This window comes from Sphaerodactylus townsendi, linkage group LG14 (assembly GCF_021028975.2).
Source record: "Sphaerodactylus townsendi isolate TG3544 linkage group LG14, MPM_Stown_v2.3, whole genome shotgun sequence".
NCBI classification, from domain to species: domain Eukaryota; kingdom Metazoa; phylum Chordata; class Lepidosauria; order Squamata; family Sphaerodactylidae; genus Sphaerodactylus; species Sphaerodactylus townsendi.
In genome coordinates this window covers 28,737,254-28,763,915 of record NC_059438.1, presented here as the reverse complement: position 1 = coordinate 28,763,915, position 26,662 = coordinate 28,737,254, and the positions used below count along the sequence as shown (strand labels likewise).

The 26,662-nt window shown below is 44.6% G+C and overlaps 1 protein-coding gene across 1 annotated transcript; it reads right to left on the bottom strand.

Annotated features, from left to right (window-relative positions):
* Positions 1 to 347: 347 nt before the first annotated feature.
* GALNT8 (polypeptide N-acetylgalactosaminyltransferase 8) lies at positions 348 to 24,584 on the bottom strand. Its single transcript, XM_048515966.1, has 11 exons — positions 24,522 to 24,584; positions 18,445 to 18,745; positions 16,945 to 17,111; positions 15,507 to 15,690; positions 13,633 to 13,830; positions 10,646 to 10,760; positions 7,814 to 7,999; positions 6,521 to 6,658; positions 5,024 to 5,119; positions 2,891 to 3,058; positions 348 to 675 (listed from the first exon to the last, which is right to left on the bottom strand). The coding sequence occupies exons 1-11, from the start codon at positions 24,538 to 24,540 to the stop codon at positions 517 to 519; spliced, it is 1,731 nt and encodes a 576-aa protein (XP_048371923.1). The 5' UTR covers positions 24,541 to 24,584; the 3' UTR covers positions 348 to 516.
* Between the last annotated feature and the right edge of the window lie 2,078 nt (positions 24,585 to 26,662).

Sequence of the window (26,662 nt, the reverse complement as noted above, 5' to 3'; positions counted from 1 at the left end):
CTAAATTGGCCTCCCACATACTGAGAAACTGATGTCCCAGTGAGGAGTTCATAGCTGACATGCACCATGTATATAGGCCTTCAGAGAAATCAAAGAAGAAATGCAAATGCTGAAATAGAAACAAAATATGCTATGTGGTATTACTAGACACATGGTTGACTGTGGCCAATCATAAACTTCAGAATCTTTAATAAGTACAGCCTTTTATCTGACTTGTATACTAAATGTCAAAACAGTGCAAATCCATTTCTACCGCATTTAAAAGACTCTCATTCCTTAGACACATCAATACAACATTCTACCCCCAAAAAATCCCCCCTCCCGATATTATTTCCAGCCACCTAAAATACTATTAACAGCCAAAAGTCAAAAGTTCAGCAGCATCTTTTTAAACAAGAGATTCCATTCTTCACACTCCCTGTAGTCAACATTTTCTTAATTGTCCAAATTTCCTCTAGTTCTCAAGTGGGTATTTAAGATCTCCCATTGTCTGTTCATTCAACTGGACAATACAAATTATCCAGCAATGACTTTGCTTCCCCAGCCTTTCACAGTATGTTGAATGATCCACTTTTGACCTGTACAGCTTTGCAAAATAAGTCTGTAAACTGATGCCCCGTCATCTTTCACAATTTCAAGACATCTTTTAGTTTTCCTGTTGATTAAAGCTGCCCCCTAGAACAAAATGCAAAATAACAAAATTAAAATTACAGGGTTTTTTTTGCAAGCTGTAATTATTTGTAAACTGAAAGTAGAAAAGGAAAGCCCTATATTCAGGCTTGCGCTGAACAGTCCCCAGTCAGTACACAAATCTCTCCTAGGGGGTAAACGATGACATGCAAAACATCCCAAAAAGAACTGAAAAAGGAGAGCTGTGATCAGCCTCAAGAGGTATTGGTAGCTGATAATAGCATTCTACAGAAATGTATTGTATTATCTTGATAAAATAGTTAATAATTTAATATGCAGTGATGTGTAGCATATGGCTATGTTTGATAGAGCTAATATATGATGCCTGCCAAGAAGTCCAAAGCCCACGATCTTCCATTTTCAGGAAATGTTTCTCATCCCATAGTGCAGATCCACAATTTACAATAAATTATTTGTTTTTGTGGTTTGCTGTTTGATTGTTTCACCAAATTGTTTTCGAGCTTCAAAGAGGAAAATTGGCATAGAAATATTTAAACATTTTCACATTTAAAAGACAAGTGGCAAAATCCATTGGTTTTTGAACATATTGCTCTTAGTAAATACAATCCAAAATATAGATGTTAATCCAGTGATACCCAACCAGGGTTCTGTGGTACCTTGGGGTACCGTGAGCACGTCCCAGGGGTGCCCTGACAATGCTACTGCCCCCCCCTCCCAATGCAATCAAATGGATTTGAGGGAGGGGTTTGGGAGCCTCATGGACTCCTTTTAAACAACGTTGAAAAGCAGCATTGTTTTATTTGCCTAAATTCGGCGTGGATTGCGGGAGATTTAAAGGGAGCTCTCCCTTTAAATCCCTCCAATCCACACCAAATTTAGGCAAACAAACAATGCAGCTGTCAACGCTGCTTTCCCTCCCCTTCCCCTGCTTATCACTACCCCCACCTTCCCCTCCCAGTGCCCCTGCTTGCCACCCCCCCCCCAACAATCACTCGTGGTAAAAATGCACAGATCATCATGGATCTTCCTGATTTTTCCACTTTGTCACCCCAAAATCACCATCACACCATAGCCCAAGCCCATATCTACGTGTCTGAACACAACAATCATGCATCCCACACTCTGTGGTGCCGCAGTGGTGCAAAAAAAGCAGTGGGAGGTGTGGGATGGGGTGATGCTTGCTGTTATGCCCAGCTGGCTCTGTGGTAGAGATTTCAGTGGGAGGGGCTGTACTGGGGGTCTTGCTCAGGGTAGGGGCACCAAATTTTCCGCAGGTCTGCTGGTGAGTCTCCTGAAAGGAACCAGCAAACTTTTTTGAAGTTTGCATGGGAGGGGCAAATGCTGAGGGCACCCAATTGAAGGTGAAGCTGATGTCCACAGAACAAGTGCCCAGCCATCCAAACTTCAGCAAAGTTGACTGGTTCTTTTTAGGAGACTCATCAGCATCCCTGTGGGAAATTTGGTGTCCCTACCCAGAACAAAAACCCCACCAGAGCCCCCAATAAAATCTCCATCACAGAGCCAGCTAGGCATAGCAGCAAGCCCCATTGAGGTCCACGGTTGGAAAAAAAAAACAATTTTGCCCCCACCATAGAACTTGCTGACAGAGCCTGGCAGATTCTCTGCTCTGAAGTGGCTCCATTGCAGCCAATGGGGAATTTCTGGGGTGTTTGTGGGGTGCACATTTTTCAAGGTAGAGCCACCAAACTTTCAGGGTATCTTCAGGAGACTCTTGATGATACCACCCTTTTGGGGGTCCATAATGTGGACCCCCTACACCAAACCTCACCATACCTGGGTGGCATCATCAGGTCAGTCTCCTGAAATTGTGGTGCCGCTAGCTTAATAATGCATCCCCTACAGACTAAAAACAGAAAAAACCCTAAAAAATGCCAAAAAAATCAAACAAACCTCAAGGGTACCCTGAGATATGAAGAGCAAGGTCAAGTGTACCGCAATGTCGGAAAGGTTGGGAAACACCCATTGCTGCTAGATTAATCATAACGTCCCAACTGTAGAAAAAAAAAACCTATACTATTTGTAATACAAAGCATTTGCAAAGCAAACAATATTTATAGGACCTTCAGGCATTTTTGTCCCACAGAATTTTCTGATCCAGAGGATCCCAAGGCAGCTTTGCTAAGAGAAGACAACCTAGCAACTTGTTCCTAGGAAATTCATGTGCTTAATGTTTGCTCTTTCTGAATTATTTAAGACACAGTGGAGTATAGAACCTCACCTGTTTGAAATCCCAGTGCATGTTCAGGCCCCTTTGAATAGCCTCATCACATTTCTGTAGAAAGGGCAGCTCTCCTTGGCTTGTATCAACCATGCATCGATCAACTTCATTACGCTGAGATCGTAAATTTCCCACAAAGATCTCTCCAGTGCTATGATAGAACACGAACTGACACAGAACATTCCATGGCATTTTAGTAATCTCTTAGTTAATCTGACACCACCAGTAGCCAGTAGTATATAACAGTATCCAATACATAAAGCCAGATGACTGGGCTTTTGGGACTCAGTCCATTGCAAGTATACCCTTTGATTGCAAGCTTTTGAAATTTGGATACAGACTGAGTTGTGATTGGTTGGATTCCAAGGGATCTGTTCTGCTAGTGTAGGGAGCCAATGCAAGATGCTCTAATAAAGTGGTGAATGAAAGAACCTCTGCTTAAAAACTGGATCAGTAGAATCAAACTGGGGGAGGTGAAGAGAAGCATAAGAGCATGTAGGATACTATGGTACAAACTGTTGTACAGTAACTTGGTGGTTTACCAGATTAGCTTTCACATTAGCTGGTAATGCTCAGACTAACTCTCCTTCAGAAGCATAGCAAGGGGGGAAAGCACCCGGTGCACCACCAAGGGTGTGTCCTCCACCCCCATCCCGCCCCAGAACACCCCCACCACACCCCCAGAATGCCCCCACCATGCCCTCATCACACCCCCACAGGGGCGCACACCTAGTGCATCGTGCCCCCCGCCCCTTGGAGCTACATCTCTGCCCTCCTTGCAGAGTTGTGAAGAATTCAAAAGAAAAAACAGAGTTCTCCCATTTATTCTGTGTTCTGATCTGCGCTGTATTCTACTGCTCAGGAATTTCAATTTAATTTGGAATACTTCTCAAATTATTTCTGCAACTGAACCCTATAGCTAGTTGTAATTCCTGTACTTCATTAGCATCCTACCCTTACTTATGCACAAATACACCACGATAAAAATTGTGAGAAATGCAGACTCAGTGCAGTTATACATATGATCGCATCAAGACTCGTATTGTGCAATATTTTACTGAAACACAAGTGATCTTCTGCAACTGGTAAAACACTACACAAAAAGAATTTTGAAACAATCATATGTACAGCCAACATAAACATTCCTTTGTCTGCAGTATTTTAAGAACATGCATGTTCACGAAAATGAAAAGGGTATCCATGAACATAGAAAACTGAAAAATGTGCCTGCCAAGACTATGTAGAAAAATTGGGGAAGAGGGAGAACACAATGAACAATTTATAAGTGAATCATTTCCACTTTGGAAAAATAGATCTGGTAATTTTGAAAGACCAAAACATGGTGAGAAATTCGGAAGAATAATGAACACATACTCCCACCTCCAACTCTGGCAGCTTGTTACAATTATGAAAGAGTGTCTAGTCCAGTGGTTCTCAACCTGGGGGTCGGGACCCCTTTGGGGATCGAACGACCCTTTCACAGGGGTTGCCTAAGACTCTGCATCAGTGTTCTCCATCTGTAAAATGGATAAATGTTAGGGCTGGGGGTCACCACAACTGTATTAAAGGGTCTGTATTAAAGGGTTGTGGCATTAGGAACTGTATTAAAGGGTTGTGGCATTAGGAAGGTTGAGAACCACTGGTCTAGTCTGTCTGTACTTCATACAGAGAGATCTACTTGCCCTTCTCTTCTAAAGGGCCACACAGACACATGCCACTTTAGCTAGGAACATGAAGAGACTTTGCTGTGAGGGACCTAAGAGAAAGTGAACCATGGATCCCTCTATGTCCGTGGTGGCAAACCTTTGGCACTCCAGATGTTATGGACTACAATTCCCATCAGCCCCCAATTGGCCATGCTGGCAGGGGCTGATGGGAATTGTAGTCCATAACATCTGGAGTGCCAAAGGTTCACCACCACTGCTCTTTGTGATGCGTAGACCTCCCCACCTCAAAAAAGTAAGTGTTTGATACTTGGCTGAACCCTCAGCAGAACACAACTCAGACAATGTTATAAATCTGCAAACTGCTTGAGATGGCAGTTATCAATTATAGAAAATGGTTACCATCCTCAGCGCTTAATGAAAGAATCCAGCAGAAGCCAACCCGAAACAGTATATATTTGAAAATTACCTGTGAGTTGTATCCATGACAACCATACATTATGGGCGTATTTTCAGTCACTGGACCTTGATCGACGCAGATGTCTTTGCTTAATGTGTTTTTCATCTGTGAGGTAAAGGAAACTTGCTAAAAGACTGGCTTTATAGCTATTCATGGGGAACAAAGTGAGAAACAATAAAATGTACAACAAATGTAAAATGTAGAGGGATCCTCTAACTTCTGCAGGAGTCTACTGATTATTTTAACTTCCTCCAAAGTATCCTGGGAATCATAATTTTGGGAGGGTGATCATTAACCTGGTACAGATTCTTCAACTTTCCCCAGAGAACATGGTCAGCAGAGTTTGAAATGGAAAGGAAGGTGTATTGAGCAGAAAGTTGAAGTAAATTTATCTACCATTGGGCATTAAGATGGGAAATTGAAAGATGCCTAATTTTATATATTTTGTAAATGTTAACTATTTACTGTTTTGATTTAAATTATTTACATTGCTCACTGTACTACGCATTATTTATAGATTGTAAGTATTATGTTTGGATCAGTGGTGGGATCCAAAAATTTTAGTAACAGGTTCCCATGGTGGTGGGATTCAAACTGTGGCATAGCGCCAATGGGGCTGGGCGGGGCACGACGGGGGCATGGCCGGGCATTCTGGGGGCGGGGCATTCATGGGCGGGGCTGTGGCAAGGACGCAGCCGCTGCGCCAGTCCTTGAGTGGGAAACGAATGCAGGCAGGCACAGGCTGCCACACACAATAGTGCACCTCCTGCTAGACTGCTTCAAGTTCTGCGTGCTACTGCTGAGAGAAGGGACATAACTAAGGCAAAAATCACATGGCAAAATCACCAATTAGTAGCCCCCTCTCGACACACACAAATAATTAGTAACCTACTCTCGGGAACCTGTGAGAACCTGCTGGATCCCACCTCTGGTTTGGATATATATCTAATTGAAGTAAAGAAGTCTGTGGTGTAAAAATGCCTGATGAATGCTTGCTAGGCTTGGGGTGAGGTGGGAGAGTTGAGTGAGACCATTTCAGAGTGGCGGGACGAGGTGATGCGATCTTCTGTAAAAGTGAGGGGTCAGGTGAGATATATATAGCCAGTTTGCAGCGCATATTGTAATGTGAAAACATGTCCTCCCCTATAAACACACACACACCATACTAGGATCAACAAGGGATTTAAGGCATTGAGTCCCTTAAAGCAAATATATGTAACATCACAGTAATGGCCTTTTTATTAGAATGGCAATTACGAGGGGAGGGAGGGAAAGGGAAGTGCTCGATCATCCACATTGTATGGAAGTGCTTGATCATCCACATTGGGTCCCTAGTTTGGCCCTGTGAAGATAGTCTTCAGACATCATCCCCAATATTCCTATAGAGGCTGAATTCTATGCGATTAATTTTTTAAAATCAAGATTTTCCTTTATGGAGTAGCTCTTACTGGATAAAATGTATTACTAGACTAAGTTATTTAACTGAGAAATGCTTTGTTTGCTTACCATTCCATAGGCCACAATAGTCAACTGAGGTAGTAAAGTAGGATACACATTTTTGATATACCACTCAAAGTTTTTACAATTCAGTTTCTTCCTCAGTTCTTTTCTGGAAGAAACATCTCCAAAGTCTATTCCAGGTTTCTGGGGGGGGAGCATGAAATTAAGTATTACATTTGGTGTAGAATAGCTCGAGGTGGTTGAATATAAATATTCAAAATTCTACTTGAATGTATTAAAAGTACCTTATCAGGATTGTTCCTTAAAGGCCCTCCAAGTGGCTCCCACCCAGACTAAATAGCTGACTATATCGTATTCCTGCTTAGACTTAACAATGTTACCATATCAGGTACATCCAAGGTCATTTCTGCACAGCAAAATTATACCTGTGTACCACCGTTTTTTTTAAATCTGGGTCTATTTTATCTCGGTTTCTCCTTCCACACGGCTGCGCATTTCTTTTCAGGAGCCAAGAGGACCAGGAGTAATACTCCAGTTTGTTCCACACGAGCCCTGGTCTTTTGTAGTTATACCGCAAGTGTATCCCCACAAGCACAAACCTCTTGATTGCTCACAAGAAGCATGGTGGGGAAAATAAACCAGTCCTGCTCCTGTGGTGTTTGCATGGCAGTGGGGTTACACTGGGATATTTGAAAAGAATCGCCAATTTGGCAATTTTTGAAAATCGCGGGAAATATCACAGGGCAACACCGAGGCAGGCCCACTTTAGCACCGGGAAGTGTGCAGAAAACTTGCACGAACTGGGATATTTCACTTGCCCATCCCGGAATATTTGGACCATGCGGAAACGGCCCAGGCGGGGTTGGCAGATCTTCCATATGGGAGGGAGTCCCCCCATAAGCAACACAAACCTTTGCCTGCGCTCAGGAAATTAAAAACATTGCCATCAGCACAATGGCATTATGTCACTTTGTGGGAAAACCAGGAAGTGATATCACACTGCTCTAAGTAAAACCACAGAGCTTCTACTGATTCGTCAAGTAGTGTCCCAAGAGGGAAAACACATGGGCACAGAGGCGCAGCAAGGGGGAAAAGCGCCCGGTGCATTCTCCGCCCCCGCCACGCTCCGGAATGCCCCTGCCATGCCCCAGAATGCCCCTGGAACACCCTCATTACACCCCCACAAGGGTGTGCCCCTCGATGCTTAGCCAAGCACTGCACTCCACCACCCTTTGCCTTTGACATTTGGGAAAGCTACACCTCTGTATGGTCAAATTAACTTTCAGTTATTCATGTCTCATATTTACATATTAATTACAAATAAAGTTAGCCAGTAACCTCTAAGGGAAGGTTCCATGCAAAGTAGACCATGTATTTATACTCGTCCATCCACACTTCTGCTACACGCAATGCATTTCGTTTCACAGCGGGGGTCACATCCAGCAAATAGGGCTTATGAGCTCTCTCTAGGTGGGCGACCCTTGAACACGGCAAGACTTCAATTCTCCCTCCGCACTGCCAGGCCTGTAGCCACAAAGATAAAGGCTTCATAAAATCAGCTCATATGCAGAGTCTCCAGTTGTTTCACCAGGGCACACTGCATGAATGAACTTTGGCAAGAACAAAACAATGAAGACCATCAACATGTGGATTCCTGTTGGATATCTGGAGACGTGAAGCATTCCTGCTGAGAGGGGTGTATTTCTTTGAACATGTTCAATTAATTAATTTTAGTGATTTCATTAACTGGAGGCTAACTCTGCAGACACCTAGACTCATGGAATCATAAAGTTGGAAGAGACCACAAGGGCCATCAAGTCCAACCAGCTACCCATGCATGAATATACAGACAGAACACTCCTGGCAGATGGCCATCCAGGCTCTGTTTAAAAACCTCCAAAGAAAAATACTCCACCACACTCTGAAGCAGTATATTCCACTGTTGAACAGTCTTCCTGGCAGCTAGAACGGAACAGCAGAACACTTAAACATTCAAATCAAACCACAAATCAGAAAAAAAGCCAATAAAGCAAACAAAAAATTCCAGTCTCAGCAGGTAGAAAGCCAAAAGCCAGAATCATTGATATTTTTTGTTGCCATTTAGTCATGGCTGATTTATGGGTCCATTATACATGGTTCTTTGCTGTGCAGTGGGGTTGTAGTGGGGCCTTCTCATGTTTCTCCATTTACACTCAAGGAGACACCAACTGCCTACTGCACAGCTTGCCTGCTGAATTCTCCCGGGTCTTTGCTTTTCCTGATTCTCTTAATTCCATCCATCAACTCACTCTTAAAGACGCAAGGTTGCAAGATTGCTGGCTTTGTTAAATTGCTGTTATATCGATATTGCTGTTAACTGCAGTTGTATCGATATTGTAACCTCTTTCCAAAAATAATCCCCCCACCCCAAAACAATTCCTTGGACTACACTCTGCAGAAGAAGGGAACCATGTCCTATAACTGATATTCTCTCCCCACCCCACCCCACCTCCTGCCTCCAAACACACACTTCCTGCCACTGCTGCTAACGCAGGAGGAGAGAGAGGCTTGTTATTTAAATGTTCCTTGGTATTTTAGTATTCCTGTACTAGATCTATCATTATCTTGATAGATCTAATATGGTACAAATGCTTGAAGTTGAAATAAACTTTTATAAAGCCCTGCCTTTCAATGGGGAGGGCAGAAATGGAGGGGGAGGTGGGGTAGAGCCAAAAAGCCCGAAGCAAAGAATAGCAGAGGGCCATTTATTTTGTCTTCCCTGAGAAACAGGGGGAAAGGTCACTGTTTGCCCACTCTCGCAAACAGCAGAGATTATGGGATCTGCCACACAGTAGGCATGAGAGTGGGGGGAAGGCAGTCATAACAGAAGCTCTGCCCTGAAGAGAATCTCCTTTCATCATGGGGCAGAGCACCAGTGTATAATCGGCCATGGTGACCCGAAGGGTTTTAAACACAAGAAACTCCAGATGGTGGTTTGCCATCGCATGCCTTCGCTTCACGACTCGTCCCCCTGCCAGCCAATGCAGACAAGACTGTAGAAAGACCAATGGTCTGACTACATTTAAGACAGCTTTACATGTGTCTTCTTGGGTGCTTAGGAAGCAAATCCTAAGTTTGGGTGCTTAGGAAGTGCTTGGGTGCTTAGGAAGCAAATCCTAAGTTTGGGGGTTAGGAGCGTCTGTGCATGGTATAGACAGCAATGAAGAACCCAGGCACATTGACCCTTTATTGCAAGGCCCAGCAATGCTATAAAGAAACTTTAGAAGCAATACAGGATGCAAACAGGATCCATACATAAAACAGTTTAAGGGGTTTCGGAAGAACTTGTATTATTATTTGTTGATATTGCAGTGATGTCTCACAGTCCGTGGAAACTTGAATTAAGCAATGGAATAAATACTCTTGAAATATATTCAGGGGGTGTAATTACAGTGAGGCTTATTAGTGATATTCAAAGTTTTCCACAGGACCTGTCTTTGGAAGTTTTTCAATTATATTTTTTGATCACCTGACAAGATGCAATGCCACACCTGGGAACCATAATACAATGGTCATGGTCATTGCCCTAGATTTCTAGCCTCCACTGAAATGAATGGGATATCTTATCTGAAAATGGAGTTCCGTGTCCACATTGGAATGAAGGACATTTCGAGAGGCATAAGAACAAACTAATTGCAGAGCGTTGTCCTCCCTGATTATACATTGAAAATACATTGTAAATTGTACATTGAAAAACCCTGACCTGCCTTAACAGCCGTGAAGTTTAACGAGGCCAGTTAATTATCTGGATTCTGGCTAGCTGTTATCATTGTATGTAGATTATATTGCCGTGCCGTTCTAACTTGTATATATATCTAACTTGTATATATATATATCACTCCAATGGGAGAATGAAAACAATTTTTCCAAAACATTTTGTTACTGTTCGTAAAACTGTAGAATTATTTTGGTTACTTATAAGTAAATTGCTACTCCAGTGGGAGAACTAATTTTTGAAGTCATTATTGTAGCCTGTTGGGTACAAGTTTTCTTTATTTTCACATTGGAATGTATGCAAGGTTCTGAACCTCGGTGTCTGAAAACGGTTTCCAGCCAATTCTGTGTTTTCTCTTACCAACCATAAATAATGTGCTATGTCAACTTGGAAGAAAAAGAAAGTGAACACCTTACCCTGATACCCAGCTCCACATTTTCTCCTCCATATATATGCATTCCACCATCCAGTACCCCAATTGATCCCAAAAACTCTCTATTTGCAGCAAATATTCCCATGATAGAAGGGCTCCTGAGTGGAAAAAAAAGTTTCCTTGTAAATATTTACTACATGTTCAGTGTAATCTAGGAGCAAATTATTACGTTCCTTGATGTTTGAAACTGAATTCAGACTTGGAATGTCTGGCGTTTTCTGCACGGACCATATATCCTGGGATACGGAGGGGAAACATCCCGATTCGGCCATGACTTCCACATGGCTTCTAGGTCTAACGCGGACCCGCCCCGTGAGATTTCCCTTATCCTGCGGCTTTCAAAAAACGATAAATTGGCACTTCTTTTTTGAAAAACCGCGCCAATCCCGCTCTCATGCAAACACCACAAGAGACGGAGAAGTTTATTTGTCCTGCCTCACCGCCTGCACTCAATCAGAATGTCGGGAAAATGGGACAGTTCGTGCATGCGTGCAACGTTGGTGAGGAAAATGAAAGTAAACCGTGCGCCGTGTGTAATCACCTGGAATTCTTTCTCTGAGCCTGAACATGCTGACGGGCTGCCGTGTGGAGGGAGAAACCGAGACAGAAACATCCCAGTATGTATGATTCTGGTTTTTCCCCGGGATATTTTGTCCGTCCGGAAAATGCCTCTGGCAGCATGGTAACAAGTATGTTATAGTTTGAAAATAAAAACAATTTTCTAATGGGAAAGAGAACAATTCTGTTCTAACTGTTTACAGCCAACAAATTGGGGTCTGGGTTTAAAACTGAATTCACGTGGGGACCTGTGAGACTTGTGGGGAAATCCTATTCTCTATCAATCAAATACCTTTAATGGCATATAAATAAAAGGAAAACATAGCATCACAACCTTCCAATTAACACAGGTTAGAATGACTTAGAATTACACCGTTTTTCCAGCACCTCATAGCAATGACTGTTTAGAAGAAATATAACCTTCCATTTATCAGTCGTCCCTTCCCTTTCACGCAAGTGGGGGGTTATATACTTTTAGGGAAATCCTATTGAGCAAGCCAATTCCCAGGTAGCTCACCTACAGGCAAAGCTGCCACCTGTGCTGCCTCCTCTTCATCTACCAACCCACCTGGTTCACCCAGGGATCAGGCCATTGCCTTCAGAGCTACCTAAGAATTTACTTTCACCACAGAACAGGAGTGTTAGCAGATCTAATTACAGATCTCCTGTCCCATGTCTTTTGTACTTTGGCCAAAAATCACACCACACTCCAGGATTTCCTTATTACGTTACCCAAACAACGTGCAGCCTTTTTGTGTGAAAAAAGAAAAGAAACGAGGGCTGCCGTGCAGAGTGGAGGCGCTTCCCATCTCATATGTTTCTCGGGTCACCTGATTAAAAAAAACATTCTTGAACAGTCACAAGAGGCTTCCTTGGTAAGGCTGTCAACCTCCAGGTGGGGACTGGAGTTCTCCGGGAATTATGATTGATCTCCAGACTCCAGATCAGTTCCCCTGGAGGAAATGGCAGCTTTGGAGGGTAGATTCTATGGCATCACATCCCTGCTGAACTCCCTTCTCGCCCCCAGGCTGCACCCCCAAACCTTCAAGAAGTTACCCACCCAGAACTGACAACCCTGAGTCTTCAGTCTATTTCTTTTTAATTCCACTCTTCCTCCAAGGAGCTCTGGGCAGAGGCGTGGGGGGGGGGGGATGGCACCCGGGGCAAAATCTGTTCTGGGTGCCCCCTGCTCCACCCCCACACCCCACTTACCTGGCTGGGCTGCCACCAGGCACCCCAGAGGCCGGTCAAAGGAGCAGCCTGGCTGGGCAGGGCCAAGGAGAGGGGTGTGGGGGCAATTTCCGGCCCCCCACGTGACCAGTTAGCATGCAACCGGGGACATGTGACCCCACATGTCCCCGTGAGTGCTCCGCCTCTGGCTCTGTGCACCCTCCCTCCTCTATTTTATCCTCACAGCAGGAACCCTGGGACATAGGTTAAGCTCAGTGAAGACTGATTGCCTAAAGTTATCTAGTGAACTTCACATCTGAGTGGTCATTTGTACCTGGAATTTCCCAGTTTCTAAAAACTACACAAGGTGTATGTGCAGTGCCAAGTCACAGCTGAGTTATGGAGACCCCATGAGGTTTCCAAGGCAAGAGATGTTCAGAGATGGTCTGCCATTGCCTGCCTCTGCGTGGGCATAGGGAGTTCTGAGAGAACTGTGACTGGCACAAGGTCACCCAGCAAGCTTTATGTGGAGGAGTGGGGAGTTAAACCCGGTTCTCCAGATTAGTCTGCGTTCTTAACCACCATACCACACTGGCTCTTTTAACTACACAAGACTGTCTCCCAATTGCTTTTGATGGTTGGTGGCTACAAGACAAAGATGTTTCTCATCCAATAGGTTTAAGGTCTAAGGAGATACAAATTGGGGAAGGGAGGCTGGTATAGCCAGTGCAAGATTGCCAGCCCCTAATGAGAGCAGGAAATCTTCCTACCCCAGTGGCAACAAAAGAAAGATGTAAAAACGACATGTAATAGAGCCAACAATGTGACATCAGTTCCCAGAAAAACCCATCAGTGGTTTCAGGCCTCTCTAGGAATCACCATAAACTCTATGGTTTTGCAAGAGTTTCCAGAGATTCTAGGAATCTCTGATATCACTTTGGGGGTTTCCCAGAAGTTACATCATGCCACTGCCAATTGCTTTCCCCCCAATTCCCTGCATCTCCTGTTTTTTGCCAGATGTGAAAGAGAGAACATTCTCAGATTTTGTAGCCAATTGGAGGACTTTAATAATTCGCTGTTCGGATATTAGAGAAAGACCAGTAGTATGTGTAGTTACCCTCCTCCACAATTTGTATAAATAAAGCAATGTGTAATTTCATCATAAGAAAACTCACCCTCTGCCAGCTGCATTTCATGTCATTCAGAGAAGAGGGTGTACAAAACTTAACTATTCTGACTTACTGGATTGGTGCTGTTTCATCTTTGAGGGCATACCAATCCTCTGGAGGTGGCTCGTAGAGACACCAGAGGGCCCAGTCAAATCCATCTGCAGCCACATCATACTGAACAAGTTCAAAGTCATCAAAATGGATATTATCAAACATTGGGGATATGATAACAGTGCGATCTTCCTTGATTCGAGACAGGATAGGTTCAGCCCTGAAACAAATGAATAGAATGCTGCAAACAATACCTTTCTTTTACATTTGAAATACAAATGATTAAGGGGTTGGAGCACCTTTCCTGTGAGGAAAAACTGAAGATTTTTTCAGTTTAGAAAAGAAACAACTAAAGGGAAGAACACAACAGAGGCTCATAAAATTACGCATGAGGTAAATACTAACACCCAGGTGATCTCTTGTTTGATAAGACAGAGAAACATGGGCTAGGTTCAGACAATTTTATTATTTGGTATTTTATTATCTAAATTGGTATATTGTTGTTTGCTGATCTCTGAGCATACTAAAACTCATGGGAATCCAATAAAGTTGATGAGTAATAGATTCGGGCAAATACTTCTTTCCTTAGCATGTGATCAAAATATGTTGACTCTGACAACTACAGCTGCCAAGTGTAAGGTAAAAAGGGGCAGGAGAAGTAAGTAAAGGGAATGGCCGATGGCCTGTTCAGTGTGGCTTTGGCCAGTGGTCGGATTCAGCCAGTTCGCACTGGTTTGGCAGAGTCAGTACCTAACTTTTTGTTGAGTTTGGCAAACCAGTTGTTAAAAGCGGCTGGCTGCTCTGAAGCGCTAAAAGTCGTGTCGTTCCCTCTCTGCCTAAAAACTCACAAATGCATCCAAGCGAATGTTTACTGCCAATAATGTGAGCTTATCTGCATTTATAGAAGCACGTTCAAAAATGCAAAATGTATCCCTGTTTTAGGCACTCGTGTAAATATGCTTTTCCTGGCCGTTCACTGTAGCACTTGCATATATACCTGCTTGACCTTTCGGGTGTTTGCAAATCAACTTCAGCTTTGCAGCTAGGAAACTCTTATCATGAACTTGTTACGCTAATTATGCTGCAGGAAGCAATCCTTTCCCTGATGCTTTTAAACATCATTTAACATCATTAACAGTGGCATTTTCCACGGGTGGAGGGTGCCTTCTGCCACAGGAAACAGCCTCAACTAGTGCAACAAATACACAGGGCTCAATCCTTAGGCCACCCTGGATTACATTATTGGGGGCTTGCTGGGGCTTCCAAAAAGATCTGCAGGAACCAACCTCAATAGAAACACATGTGTGAACAGCGGTCTAGTACTTTCTTTAGGTGCTGAAGGGCATCTCATTTATCTCAGCATGAACTAATCCAGGGCCACAAGCTGAAGACAAATACCAGGGATCCTTCCAAAATTCTCATCTCCAGAATTTGGAATTCTTAATTTGCTTTAAGAATTGGAGGAAGGCATTAAAGATATTAAAGCTTCTCTCTTCACAAAATGTTGCTGTTTTTATGCTCTCCAAATTGTTCACTGCTTGGAATGTATTGATAGATCAGTATCATCCATTTTTCTCCTGGACGTATTGACTCCATTTTTTCCTGTTTTGTGATGCTATCTTGCAGTATTGTATGTAACCTGAGTCACTGTATGAGACTACCCTGGGAGCCAGTGAAATTTGCCCTAGGTCAGTGGTGGCGAACCTTTGGCACTCCAGATGTTATGGACTACAATTCCCATCAGCCCCTGCCAGCATGGCCAATTGGGGCTGATGGGAATTGTAGTCCATAACATCTGGAGTGCCAAAGGTTCGCCACCACGGCCCTAGGTGAAATTCCTTTAATGAGGGTATTACTGGGGAGGGGGGAGCATTCCTGTCTCCATTTTATTCCTACCATTGATGATTGACTTCAATATGTGCATCCAGGATAGCCACAACGTCGGCACTGGATGCTTTCCAGCCGGAAATCCGAGCTTGCGTGAGACCTTCCCTTCTCTGATGCCTGACCAGTTTCAGCAGCCCAGGATGTTTTACACTGTAGCTTTTGATCTTCTCCTCCAAAGGCCCTTTTAGCTCCTCTGAAAAAAAGAGGATTGCACATTTTAGTCTCTTGAAATATTAATATGCACTGAAATACAGAGGAGATCAATTAGGAGACATCATTCATATTTCCCTTCTCTCTCTCTCTCTCTCTCCAGAACAAAACCATGAATCTTTTTCACTGTATAATGGCCAGAGGAAATCTGACTGCTCAGAACTCATGCTGAGGATAATTTAAAAAGCAGCCAGGCTGTTCACTTCAAGCTCACGTGATTCGCTCAGATTGGTGCGACTGCCTGCTTTCCTCCACTGCTCAGCGGGAGCCCTTCAGAACACACACACACACACCCTCCGTGGGAGAAAAATAAGCTATCTCTAGCTGTTCCAAGAAGTGTTGCCACAGGACCTTGAAATAGCTTGGGCATATTATTCCAGTGGTGTGCTCAGCAGTCATGCACACCAGTGCAAGAGAACCAGAGGTATGTTGGGGGATGCCTGGGGACAGCACATGCTCTGGGCGCCCTGCCCTTACGCTCAGGGGCGGGGCTCAGACGTAGCTCGGTTGGGCACCACAGCAGCAGACTGGCTCCTGGCAGCAGGCTGGCTCTGTCTTTAGGTGCCTCTCCCAGGCTGACCCAGCTCTTCCAAGCTGAGTCAGTGTGGGGGAAGAGGTGGGTGGAGGCGATTTTGCACTCCCCACCCCGCCATTACACCTGACCCCTCTGTCCCCATGGGCGGTACGCCCCTGAAGAGAACTCACGCTGCACTACTCTTTTAGAGAAGCCACTCTGCAACCTGTTCTCCATATGCAGAAAGAGCAGAATTGATGCCTCAGCCAGTGAGAAACATACTCTCTTGCAGTGGTGGGATCCAAACATTTTAGTAACAGGTTCCCATGGTGGTGGGATTCAAACTGTGGTGTAGCACCAGTGGGGCTGGGCGGGGCATGACGGGAGCGTGGCCGGGCATTCTGGGGGCAGGGCTGTGGCAAAGACACAGCCGCTGCGCTGGTCCTTGGGCGGGAAACGAATGCACGCAGGCACAGGCTGCCACGCACGCCAGTGCACCTCCTGCTAGACTGCTTCAAGTTCTGAGCGCTACTGCTGAGAGAAGGGGCATAACTAAGGCAAAAATCACGTGGTAAAATCACCAATTAGTAACCCCCTCTCGGCACACACAAATAATTAGTAACCTATTCTCGGGAACCTGTGAGAACCTGCTGGATCCCACCTCTGCCCTCTTGTATGGATAATCCACTTTGGCCTGAAACGTTTGCAGACCATGGAACTCACCATCTGAGCTGTAGTCATCAACCAAGACAATTTCTTTCAAGAGATGCGAAGGTGTTCGATTGATTATGCTGGTGATCGCACGCAAGATGATGGATGTGGCCTCGTTCACAAATATGAGAACAACGCTAATTGTTGGGAGGTCATGTGAGTATTTTTTCTCCAGACACCTGTCGGGAAAACAAGAGAAGGCAAACCTGTCAGAACGCACAATGGAAGCGACAGACGATCAGGAAGGAAAAGACCATCACAGTAAAATGTCATGAAGACTCCAGGAATTGTTTTTCCATGTGTCTCCAATACAAAACAAGGAAAGGACACATGACTTGCTCAGAATAAATTATTAGTCCACATGAGAGAGGGAAGGAAACCCAAATATTGCTTGTTCATCAGACAGCTTCATTAGATACTGTGGTAATTCTGGCTATATATTATTGTTTGTATGTGTTTGGAGTGATAGACATGGCATTAAATAGTCCCACGGCTCATTTGGTGGATGGGAATTGTGAATTCAGCTCACCATGAACCATAGATTTAGTCCTGTTAGCATACAGAATGCTAGATTCTCCTACACATTCACAGCACTTCTGAAGCAACCAGTCATAACAGTACAAAATGTATATGGTCTAGGGTTGCCAGCCAGCCTTCATATGTGGTCTTGAAAACTGCTGGGATACAGCTGTTCTCCAAACTGCAAAAATCAATTCCTGACAGTTTGGGAGGGTGGATCCAATGGCTTCTGCAGCGGAGGGTGGGGGGAATTCTTCGGCTCTCTTACTTCCTGCCTCTCTCTCTCTTTCTGCATGGGGGCCACCTTGGCCACCTTCCTGGCCTGTGAGCAAGCAGAAGGGCAGGAGGAGGGGTCAGCAGATGAATACACCCATGTGACCTGCAAGAGTGGCACCTGTGACCTGGGGCTCCCATTCCCCAAGTTACACATCTGGTGGATCCTATGCCTAATATTATATCCTGCTGTGGTACCTCCCCATCCCCAAATTCCACTCTCCCCGGGCTCTACTCTCAAATCTCCAAGAAATTCTTGATAGGGAAGTGGAAGCCCAAACTGGGCCTGGATATTAAGACCATCTTCCTTCTGGGGTTTTCACTTGTTTTCAATTTGCTACCAGGCTCGATTCAGTGTGCTGGTTTTGACCTCTGAAACATTTCAGGACCGGGGACTCCCAACACTTGAAGGACAGGAGCCCTCCTGGCTGCCTGAAGCACTGTTACCTGGCCCTCATCCAAAAGGAAACAAAACCCTTCCATTAATTAACCAGGTTTCAGGAGCAAACACCCAAATACCAGATTCCATCACGCTTCAGCTATCAGCCACATTTTGCTACCCTGTTCATTTTGATCTTGTCTTCTGTATCTTCCAAATTCCTTCATGTCCTTCCTCGTGCCCTGGCTCCCCAGCTTCTCTGTTCCTTACTCCTGCCCTCAAGGCCCCATTTGCCAACTTATATTAGGTCATACAATCACCTAAAGAAAGTCCTACTTCACCTGGAAGGCCTGGTGTCTTTGAGAGATCTGTCCAGAGGCAGGCGGTCACTGAGGTAGACATTGTATCCATACTGATCAAACAGTGCCTGAGCTGCCAATTGCTGGTCTTCTGCTAGGTTGTCACCCCACCTTTTAAACAGAAGGGAGCCTGGGAACCGCAATCTGGGTGCCGCTTTGTGCTGTCCCTCTTCCTTCTTTGCCTCCTCAGCAGCCTGTGCTCCATCGATAGACTTCTCTGACAATTGTACATCGTCTGCCAGCTTCCTTTCTCCCACAATACTTGATAATTGTATGGAATTTGCTAAAAAACAACAACAGAAAATTATAAAACCAATGTCATGATGGAGAAGAGGTGTCAGCTGGCTTGGAAAATCCCCTGGCACGGTGGCGTCTAGAGAGCGAGTTCGGCACAAATGTGATGCCATAGGATTCGCCCTCCAAAGCTGTCGTTCCCTCAAGGGAAATGATCTCTGTACTCCAGAGATGAGTTGTAACCTCAAGACAGCTTTGTTGCCTGGAGGTGGGTAACTTAATTAAATGGAGTTATGCTGTCCATTTAATTCAAAGCAGGGGAAATCTCTGTGAGCTTACCAGCACGATACTGGATGCATAGAAGGCTTTGCAAAGATACTATAACCTGCATGACCAACTTGTCAACCAGCTTCATCTTGCCCACTAGCTTCCATGGCCATGTTTTCATAAGCAATTGTATCTGCACACCAATGATCCTTCATTGCGTGACTGTGAAAGTCTTCACCTGCATTTCTGCAATTTAAAGTGTGGTTAAGCTCAACAAGAGCAGCCCACTCTTCTTCCTGATTCGTTACAAACCCACGATTGTGTCATTTAGGGTCCCTTCAAATTTTATTTTATTTTTTCTCCAGGTCTTGAAACGAAGTTGCCACCAGTTGGGATCTGGTGACCCTTCCAGAATTACAACTGATCTCCAGTCCATAGAGATCAGTTCCCCTGGAGAACAACAGGATCAATCTGCAGGTTAGGAAGTCATTGTGGCCACCATTGTCAAACAGTGTAACTGCCAGGCATGCATGGTAGTTGTTCAGATTAGGACCATGGTGCACAGTGTCTGTGGTCCCAGCCTGGACAGAGTCTTGATCTGAAGTAGACCCAAGGAGCCACTACTTGCCCATTTGCGGGCTGGGGGTGGAACTGCATATATAGCCCTGGTGACTACATGTACATTACCTTAAAAGACTGAACAGCAGTTCCCAGAGACTAACAGAAGAACCATTTAAGTTGAAAGAAGACTTCTTAAATGGGAGACAGATTCAAACTTTACTCACTGGACTGGTTGGTCTGGGGTAACATCGGTTAGGCCATTTGCCCAGTTCTGGCAGGCGTTCTCCCATGTCAATGTCATTTTTGGCCAAAAAACCAGACGTGACATCAGTGCATCAGCCCAAACTCTGGAAATTCTACCCAGTTTCCAGAGCATCAGCGGATCTCACATATGGGATGTTGGCCAGACCAATGTCTCATGCAGCATCACATCCAGAACCTCCACGGTGTAGCAGTTAAGAGCAGCAGACTGTAACCTGGACAGCTGGTTTTGTTTCCCCACTCCTCCTCATGAAGCCTTCTGGGTGACCTTGGGCTAGTCACAGCTCTCTCACAACTCTCTCAGGCCTATCTACCTCACACGGTGCCTACTATGGGGGAGAGGGGAAGGGAAGGAGATTGTAAACCACTTTGAAACTCCTTACCATAGGAAAAAATGAGGTATAAAAACCAATTCTTCTTCAACATCCACTACTTGCCTCGCCCTAAAGCTCCCAGGGGTGCCAGGAGGCAGCCTGGCATCCCTAGGTAAGATCCATCCCAAGAGAACACTATCAGGGGTGGCTGAAGCCCCTGCTTACCACACAGTGCAGTCTTGGTTTAAATGAGGCCCCCTTGTGCCCGGGAATGAAATTCTGAGTGCAGAACTCCCAGACCAGACACACAAGAACTTTGTAACACATGAGTTGGCCCTTTGTGTGTTGAACTCTTGGGAAAAACAAGTTGAGGTGATAGCTGCTCATCAGTGTCTTCTTCCACACAGCTCTGGGCTTCTCCTCTCCCACCTCAGTTACCGGAGCTTGCATATCATCAGCCTGACTTAAACTGGCCACTGGAATATTCTTCCTGCCCAAGAACCAAGTTACAGGAAACCAGGGGTGAACAGCTGTCATGAGTCACATTATGAACTGGCTACTGTTTAACTTGCTGGGTGAATGCCCGGATATATTTATTCCAATAAAAGCACAACAAAGCCAAGGAAGCAGGATATTCTTCAGTACAAAACTAGTAACTGAGACCCAACACCAAGTCCTAGCAAACCACATCTCGTCCCATCGTTTCTGATTGCCAGCCATTGGCCAATGTGTGATGGAACAAGGAGCCAGGTAGGGATGGGGCAGAATGACATGGTGCCAATGTCAAGGTGTCATTTCTAGCATAAACCCAACTGGCGATATGTTAAGCACACGTTCTGCATTGGAAACAGTGATCAAGTTTGGAGGTCTTAGAACCCAGGCCAGGAGTATGCCCTTAGTGTCCATCCTGTGCCCTTGGCAGCAATTGCCACATATCATCTGTTTCTGAACATCTACAGGGGATGACCTCCTCACCTCTTCAGGTAGCCCATCCTGACCATAGGAAACATTCAGAGTCTACTGGGACCAAATGGAGAACTAGTAGCTGATACAAGGTGTTGTACACCAAAGGACACTCCCTCAAATATTTGAATCCTGACTCATAAAGATAAGAAATAGTGTTTGCTTACACATAGTTAAGATGTACTCATACTCTAATAACAGTGTGCTGCATTTTGAACAAACTGAAGTCTCCAGGTTTCCATAAGGGCAATTCACGCTGGAGAATTTCAGTCATCCAGCAACAAGGTAACAACAGGGTGATCAGCGCACCAGGTCCAGTAAATATAAGAGGGCAGAACTGACGAATCAGAAGCTACTGACAAAAAGTGCAGATGGCCACAACACCAACCTGTTTTTCAAAAAATAAAGGTGGATCTATAAGTAAGGTTCTTCGCATGGTCTGCAAAGGATTGTTCCACTCCATCCATAGTAAGTATCCATTATATCAGCTTTCATAGACAACATGACCTCCTTCTAACAAAGATTCAACCTCGGGTTGTGCAGCCTCAGTCTCAAGTGACTGGTTTAGAACTACCAGACCAGCGTGTGTAGACTTAGATAAGGGAATACTGACATGGATATTCTCAGCATAATTGTGACACCAGACCCCAAAGCAGTCTCATTCAAAGACCTGATCTGAATATGGGGATATAACTGTTCCTAATGGGTCTAGTACCAACCCTCACAGTATTTCCACTTGTACTGGAATGAGTCAATGGACAGAAGCCAACCCTTCATTTAGAACATGGCTCAGATAAAAATTAATAGCCAAGTCATGGTGCATTGTAAGAATTATAACAATGTGACCTACCACCATGAGTTAAACAGCCATTCTCTCAGGAAATAAAAGGAGTTGTGCTTTTCGGCATAATGAAATTGTTTAAAACCGCTGCATGTGGAACAGATGAGAGATATAGGTGCTTCACAGTGAAATCCTTTTCCAAGTTACTCCAATCTAAATCCATTAACTTCAGTGAATTTAGACTGGCGTGACTCTACATAGGACTGCTCCGCGAGTGAATTGGCCAGTGACGTATGTGCTCCCATATCAAGACTATATAGTACCTTGTGAGAAGTAATCTGGAGAGAAGACAGGGTGGTCGCTGCTGTTTCTCTCATATATTGGTCAGAATGACTTCTTGGCAATTTGTCCTGCCTAAAATGAATGTAAGAAAGCCATCTTTGAAAAGGCTAGAGCTTAATAAAGACATATTACACGGGGAATATCCAGCACCATCCTAAGCAGATTTATATCCTTCTCAACCCATTGACTTCATTGGACTTAGAAGAATGAAACTCTGCTTTAGAATGGTGCCAACTGGTAGGGTTGCCACTCCCTCAAAGCCTGTAGCCACCTCTAAATTGGGAAACTCTAGGAGATTTGAGGTGGAGGCTGGGAGGACAGAGACGTCAGTGAGGTACAATGCCATAGAGTCCACCCTCCAAAGCTTCCATTTTCTCCAGAGAAACTGATCTCTGTAGTTTGGAGATGAACTGTAATTCCAGAAACTCCCTGTCCCACCTAAAGGCCAGCATCCCTAACTATTAGCCATGAAAAGTCAGTGGAGTTCCTTCTGCTATCCCCACACTAATGGTTCTGCAGAGAAATCTCATTAATTGTGCAGAATCTATTCAAGGCTTCAAAGCCTCCAGAGAACATAAGGAAATCTGTGATGGATCAGAACAAATGACCATCAAAGCCGCCCATTCTGTTCACAGAGGTCAACCAGCTTCAAGGAAGTCCACAAGCAGAATGACGGCAACAGCATTCTCCCACCCGTGATCAGCAACTGATCTAAAGAGGCAAACATACTCTGGCACTGGAGGGAGTAGATATTTATTATTACTTTATTTATTATTTATTTGATTTACCAGGCTGCCCTTCCCCTTTCGGACATGTGACGGTTTACAATCTATATATAAAACATAAAATCATCTAAAAATTAGAACATTCCAATAAATAAATTCCAGTAAATTACAGCTATTCTGTCCAGATGGTGAAGATACTGTAAAGGGTTGAATAAATTCAATAACAGCCAGATGGAAAAATGGCAAGAGAAAGAGGGCGGCAGCCCAGATGGTACTATGGCTGCCTCAGCCATTTGCCTGGTGGAGCAACTCCATCTTACAGGCCCCGCGGAACTGCGTAATGTCTATCATAACTAGTAGTCATGCATATCCTCTTTCTCCATAAATGTATCTACTCCCCTTTTAAAGCCTTCCAGGGTGGCAGCGTTCACCATTATCTGGTGGGAACAATTTCCACAATTTAACTGTGCACTGTGTGAAGAAGTACTTCCTTTTGCCTGTCTTGAATCTCCCACCCTTCAGGTTCAGTAGATTACCCTCCACCTACGTTCTAGTATTATGGGAGAGGGACAAAAATCTTGAAGGATATTGGCAAGGCTGTTCAGATATCTTACTGGAGGTTGCTGTCTGTGGACAAAAACTGAATACTTGTGAATGTTTGAGGCTCAGTGCGCTCTAAAAATATTTCGAGCCGGCAAAGATATGGCGAGGTCAGGCACCGCCCTGGGAGCCTACTATCTTCAATAGAACTTTGTTCAGAATAAAGAATCAGCAGTACCCCCAATAGAAAGACTTGGGGGTGTAATCTCACACTAGTCGGTGTATATATTACCTTGCTAAAAACACTGTAATAGGGAGTTTCTCGTGTAACTCTTTTTGTCTGGATTTATGCTCAGAAAGTGGGGGCTGAATGATAAGTTCCATGCATAGAATTAAGTTTGAAGGATTTCATTGAGTCCACAGAAGTAAATTATTTTGACTTATACTTTAAAGATATTCAGTTTTTTGACTGCCAGCCACTTATTGGGCAAATCTTGTTTTGTTCCATCTCCAGGTGGGACCTGGCGATCCCCTGGAATCATAGCTCATCTTCAGATTACAGAGATCAGACCACTGGGTGCTCGGGAGCAACAGCCGCAGAAGGCCATTGCTTTCACATCCTACGTGTGAGCTCCCAAAGGCACCTGGTGGTCCACTGCGAGTAGCAGAGAGCTGGACTAGATGGACTCTGGTCTGATCCAGCAGGCTCTTTCTTGTGTTCTTATGGAGAAAATGGCTGCCATGGAGGGTGGACTTTATGGCATCGTACCCTATTGAGGTCTCTGTCCTCCCCAAATCTCCACCCCCAAATCCCCAGGAGTTTCCCAATCTGGATTTGACAACCTTACCCCCACCCCCCACTGGTATCTCTCCTTGCTTGCCTTGCTTGCAAGCTAAACAGCCCCAAGCATTTGAACCAGTCCTCATACAGGTTCCTCTAGCCCACTGGTAAATGTTGGCTGCTCTTTTCTACACAGCAGACAGGCGAACACTATACATACCAATATCATATTAAAATTTCCCCCATTACAAAAATAAAAGAAACCTGGGTGGCAATTTTCCTGTACTTACATATGTTTTGAACCATCATTTCTATGTGTTCTAAACGTTCCACAAGGCCGTCCTCCTTTTCAAACTTCCAGGCACGACGTTCTACGTATCCCGAGTCCTCTTTCCTTAGGCTTTTTATTGTATTCTTCACATACATCATAAAGAAAATGTTCCCAGCCAAAAGCAGAATCAGCAAGATAGGAAGGAGACCGGGAAGCTTCCGGCGGGACACCATTCCTTTCTTAATCTCTCTCCAACTGTCTTTGGAAGCTGGTGGGTTTTCCCTAAATTCCACTGCTGAAGTAGCAGTCACTTTCTGCCATAACAGGAGACAGAGTGTGAGGTTGCTCACACAGGGAGGAGGGGGGAAGGTTTTGAACTCGAAAACAGGCAGGTGAAAACAGGATACAGAACTTCCGAGGGATGGGCCGTCATCTCACCTTATCAGTTAGAAGCAAAACTGATGTGGTAGAAAACAAAAGAGCCTCAGGTTGCTCTCACGTGGCATTGGCTGCAGCAGGAATGCTGATAGGAAGAGCCACCTCACACCTGACATTCCAGAGCTCTCCCCGAGGGTTTTTGAAGGGTAACCCTCAAAATGTAAAGGACGAACAGGACAAAGGCTTGTGTCATACAGGACACTGAAGTTGGACAGTATCTGCACCTGCCTTGTTCTCTGGCTTGCATTTGCCTCCCTTCTTGGTTGTCCACAGTGTATGCCATGAAAGGGAGGGAGAGTGCAACTAGAATAATCAAACAAGCAAATATTTGCACACAGCGCGGCTAGCAGTCAAAAGATGGTATAATTTGTGAATTGACTAAATCGCCAATATATACATTAAAGGGGCTGTGTCTCAGTAATGCCACTGTACATCTTCAAGTTAGTCTCACAAACAGACAAGAATGCATCCCTAAGAACTAATCAGCACTTTTTAGTTGCTTCTCCAATTTTTACAAGGATAGCTAGTGACTAAATCAGGGGTCGGCAACCTTTACCACACAAAGAGCCATTTGGACCCGTTTTCCATGGCCCCGGAGATCTACCGAGCCGGAGAGGCGGCTTCACACGGAGCCGCCTCCGGTTCGGCCCCTCCACTCACCTTTCGTTCCAGCGCTGCTCTGGAGGGCTGGAGGGACACACCCATGCTACTCTCCGACCTCCAGGCTACGTGGAGCCGCAGTATAAGGCTGAAAGAGCCGCATGCGGCTCCAGAGCTACAAGTTGCAGACCTCTGGACTAAATATTGAATACTGAAAACCCAACATGAGCAACCAGCTTCTGGATATATTCTGGCTTAAAAAATCTTCAGACTCATGAGTAGGTGGTATTTTCAACGCAGGTCAGTGAGTCATATATAAACTTGTTCTTACAACAATCAAGTCGGACTTCTTTCGGATCTGCCAAGTTTCCTCTTGCTGAAAAATGTCCCTTCTTGGCTGAGCAGAGACGCTCAGCTTGAAACAAATCCCAGTTATCTGCCATAACCTAGACCAGGGGTAGGGAACCTGCGGCTCTCCAGATGTTCAGGAACTACAATTCCCATCAGCCTCTGTCAGCATGGCCAATTGGCCATGCTGGTAGGGGCTGATGGGAATTGTAGTTCCTGAACATCTGGAGAGCCGCAGGTTCCCTACCCCTGACCTAGACACATAAGCATGAGGGTTAACCAGAGTTGGTTTTCCCCAAACAAACTAGAGTTTAACCTAGGCTCAGAGTCCTGGCTTGTGAGGAAGAAACTAATTCCATTCCCCATACATACTTCTATAAACACTAGTGGAGTTAATTTGGATTCTCTACACAAAGAAGGTGGACCCATGAGCATGTCTGTAAGCCAGGCTTCTGTGTGTAACCTCTTTCTGTGGGTTCTGTGGGGCAGTACTTGGAAGGAGTTGCAAAGAACTAAATTTAAACAAAACAGTTTACTTCTCTTAACAAATAACACTTTTTAAAAAATTAACATTTGACATTTACACTTCACAGTCCTGTTAAGTTTGCATTTTCAAGTCCTTATATTTACAGTCTACTGATATTGCCAAGTCCAATTCTTCTTTGCTGGTGGTTGGTTTTGAAGACTTCAGAGGCTTGGTGAACAGGATTCAAGATGATGAAGGTTCCCAGAAAACTCTCACCATTTACATACACAAAAACCCTTAAACAAGGT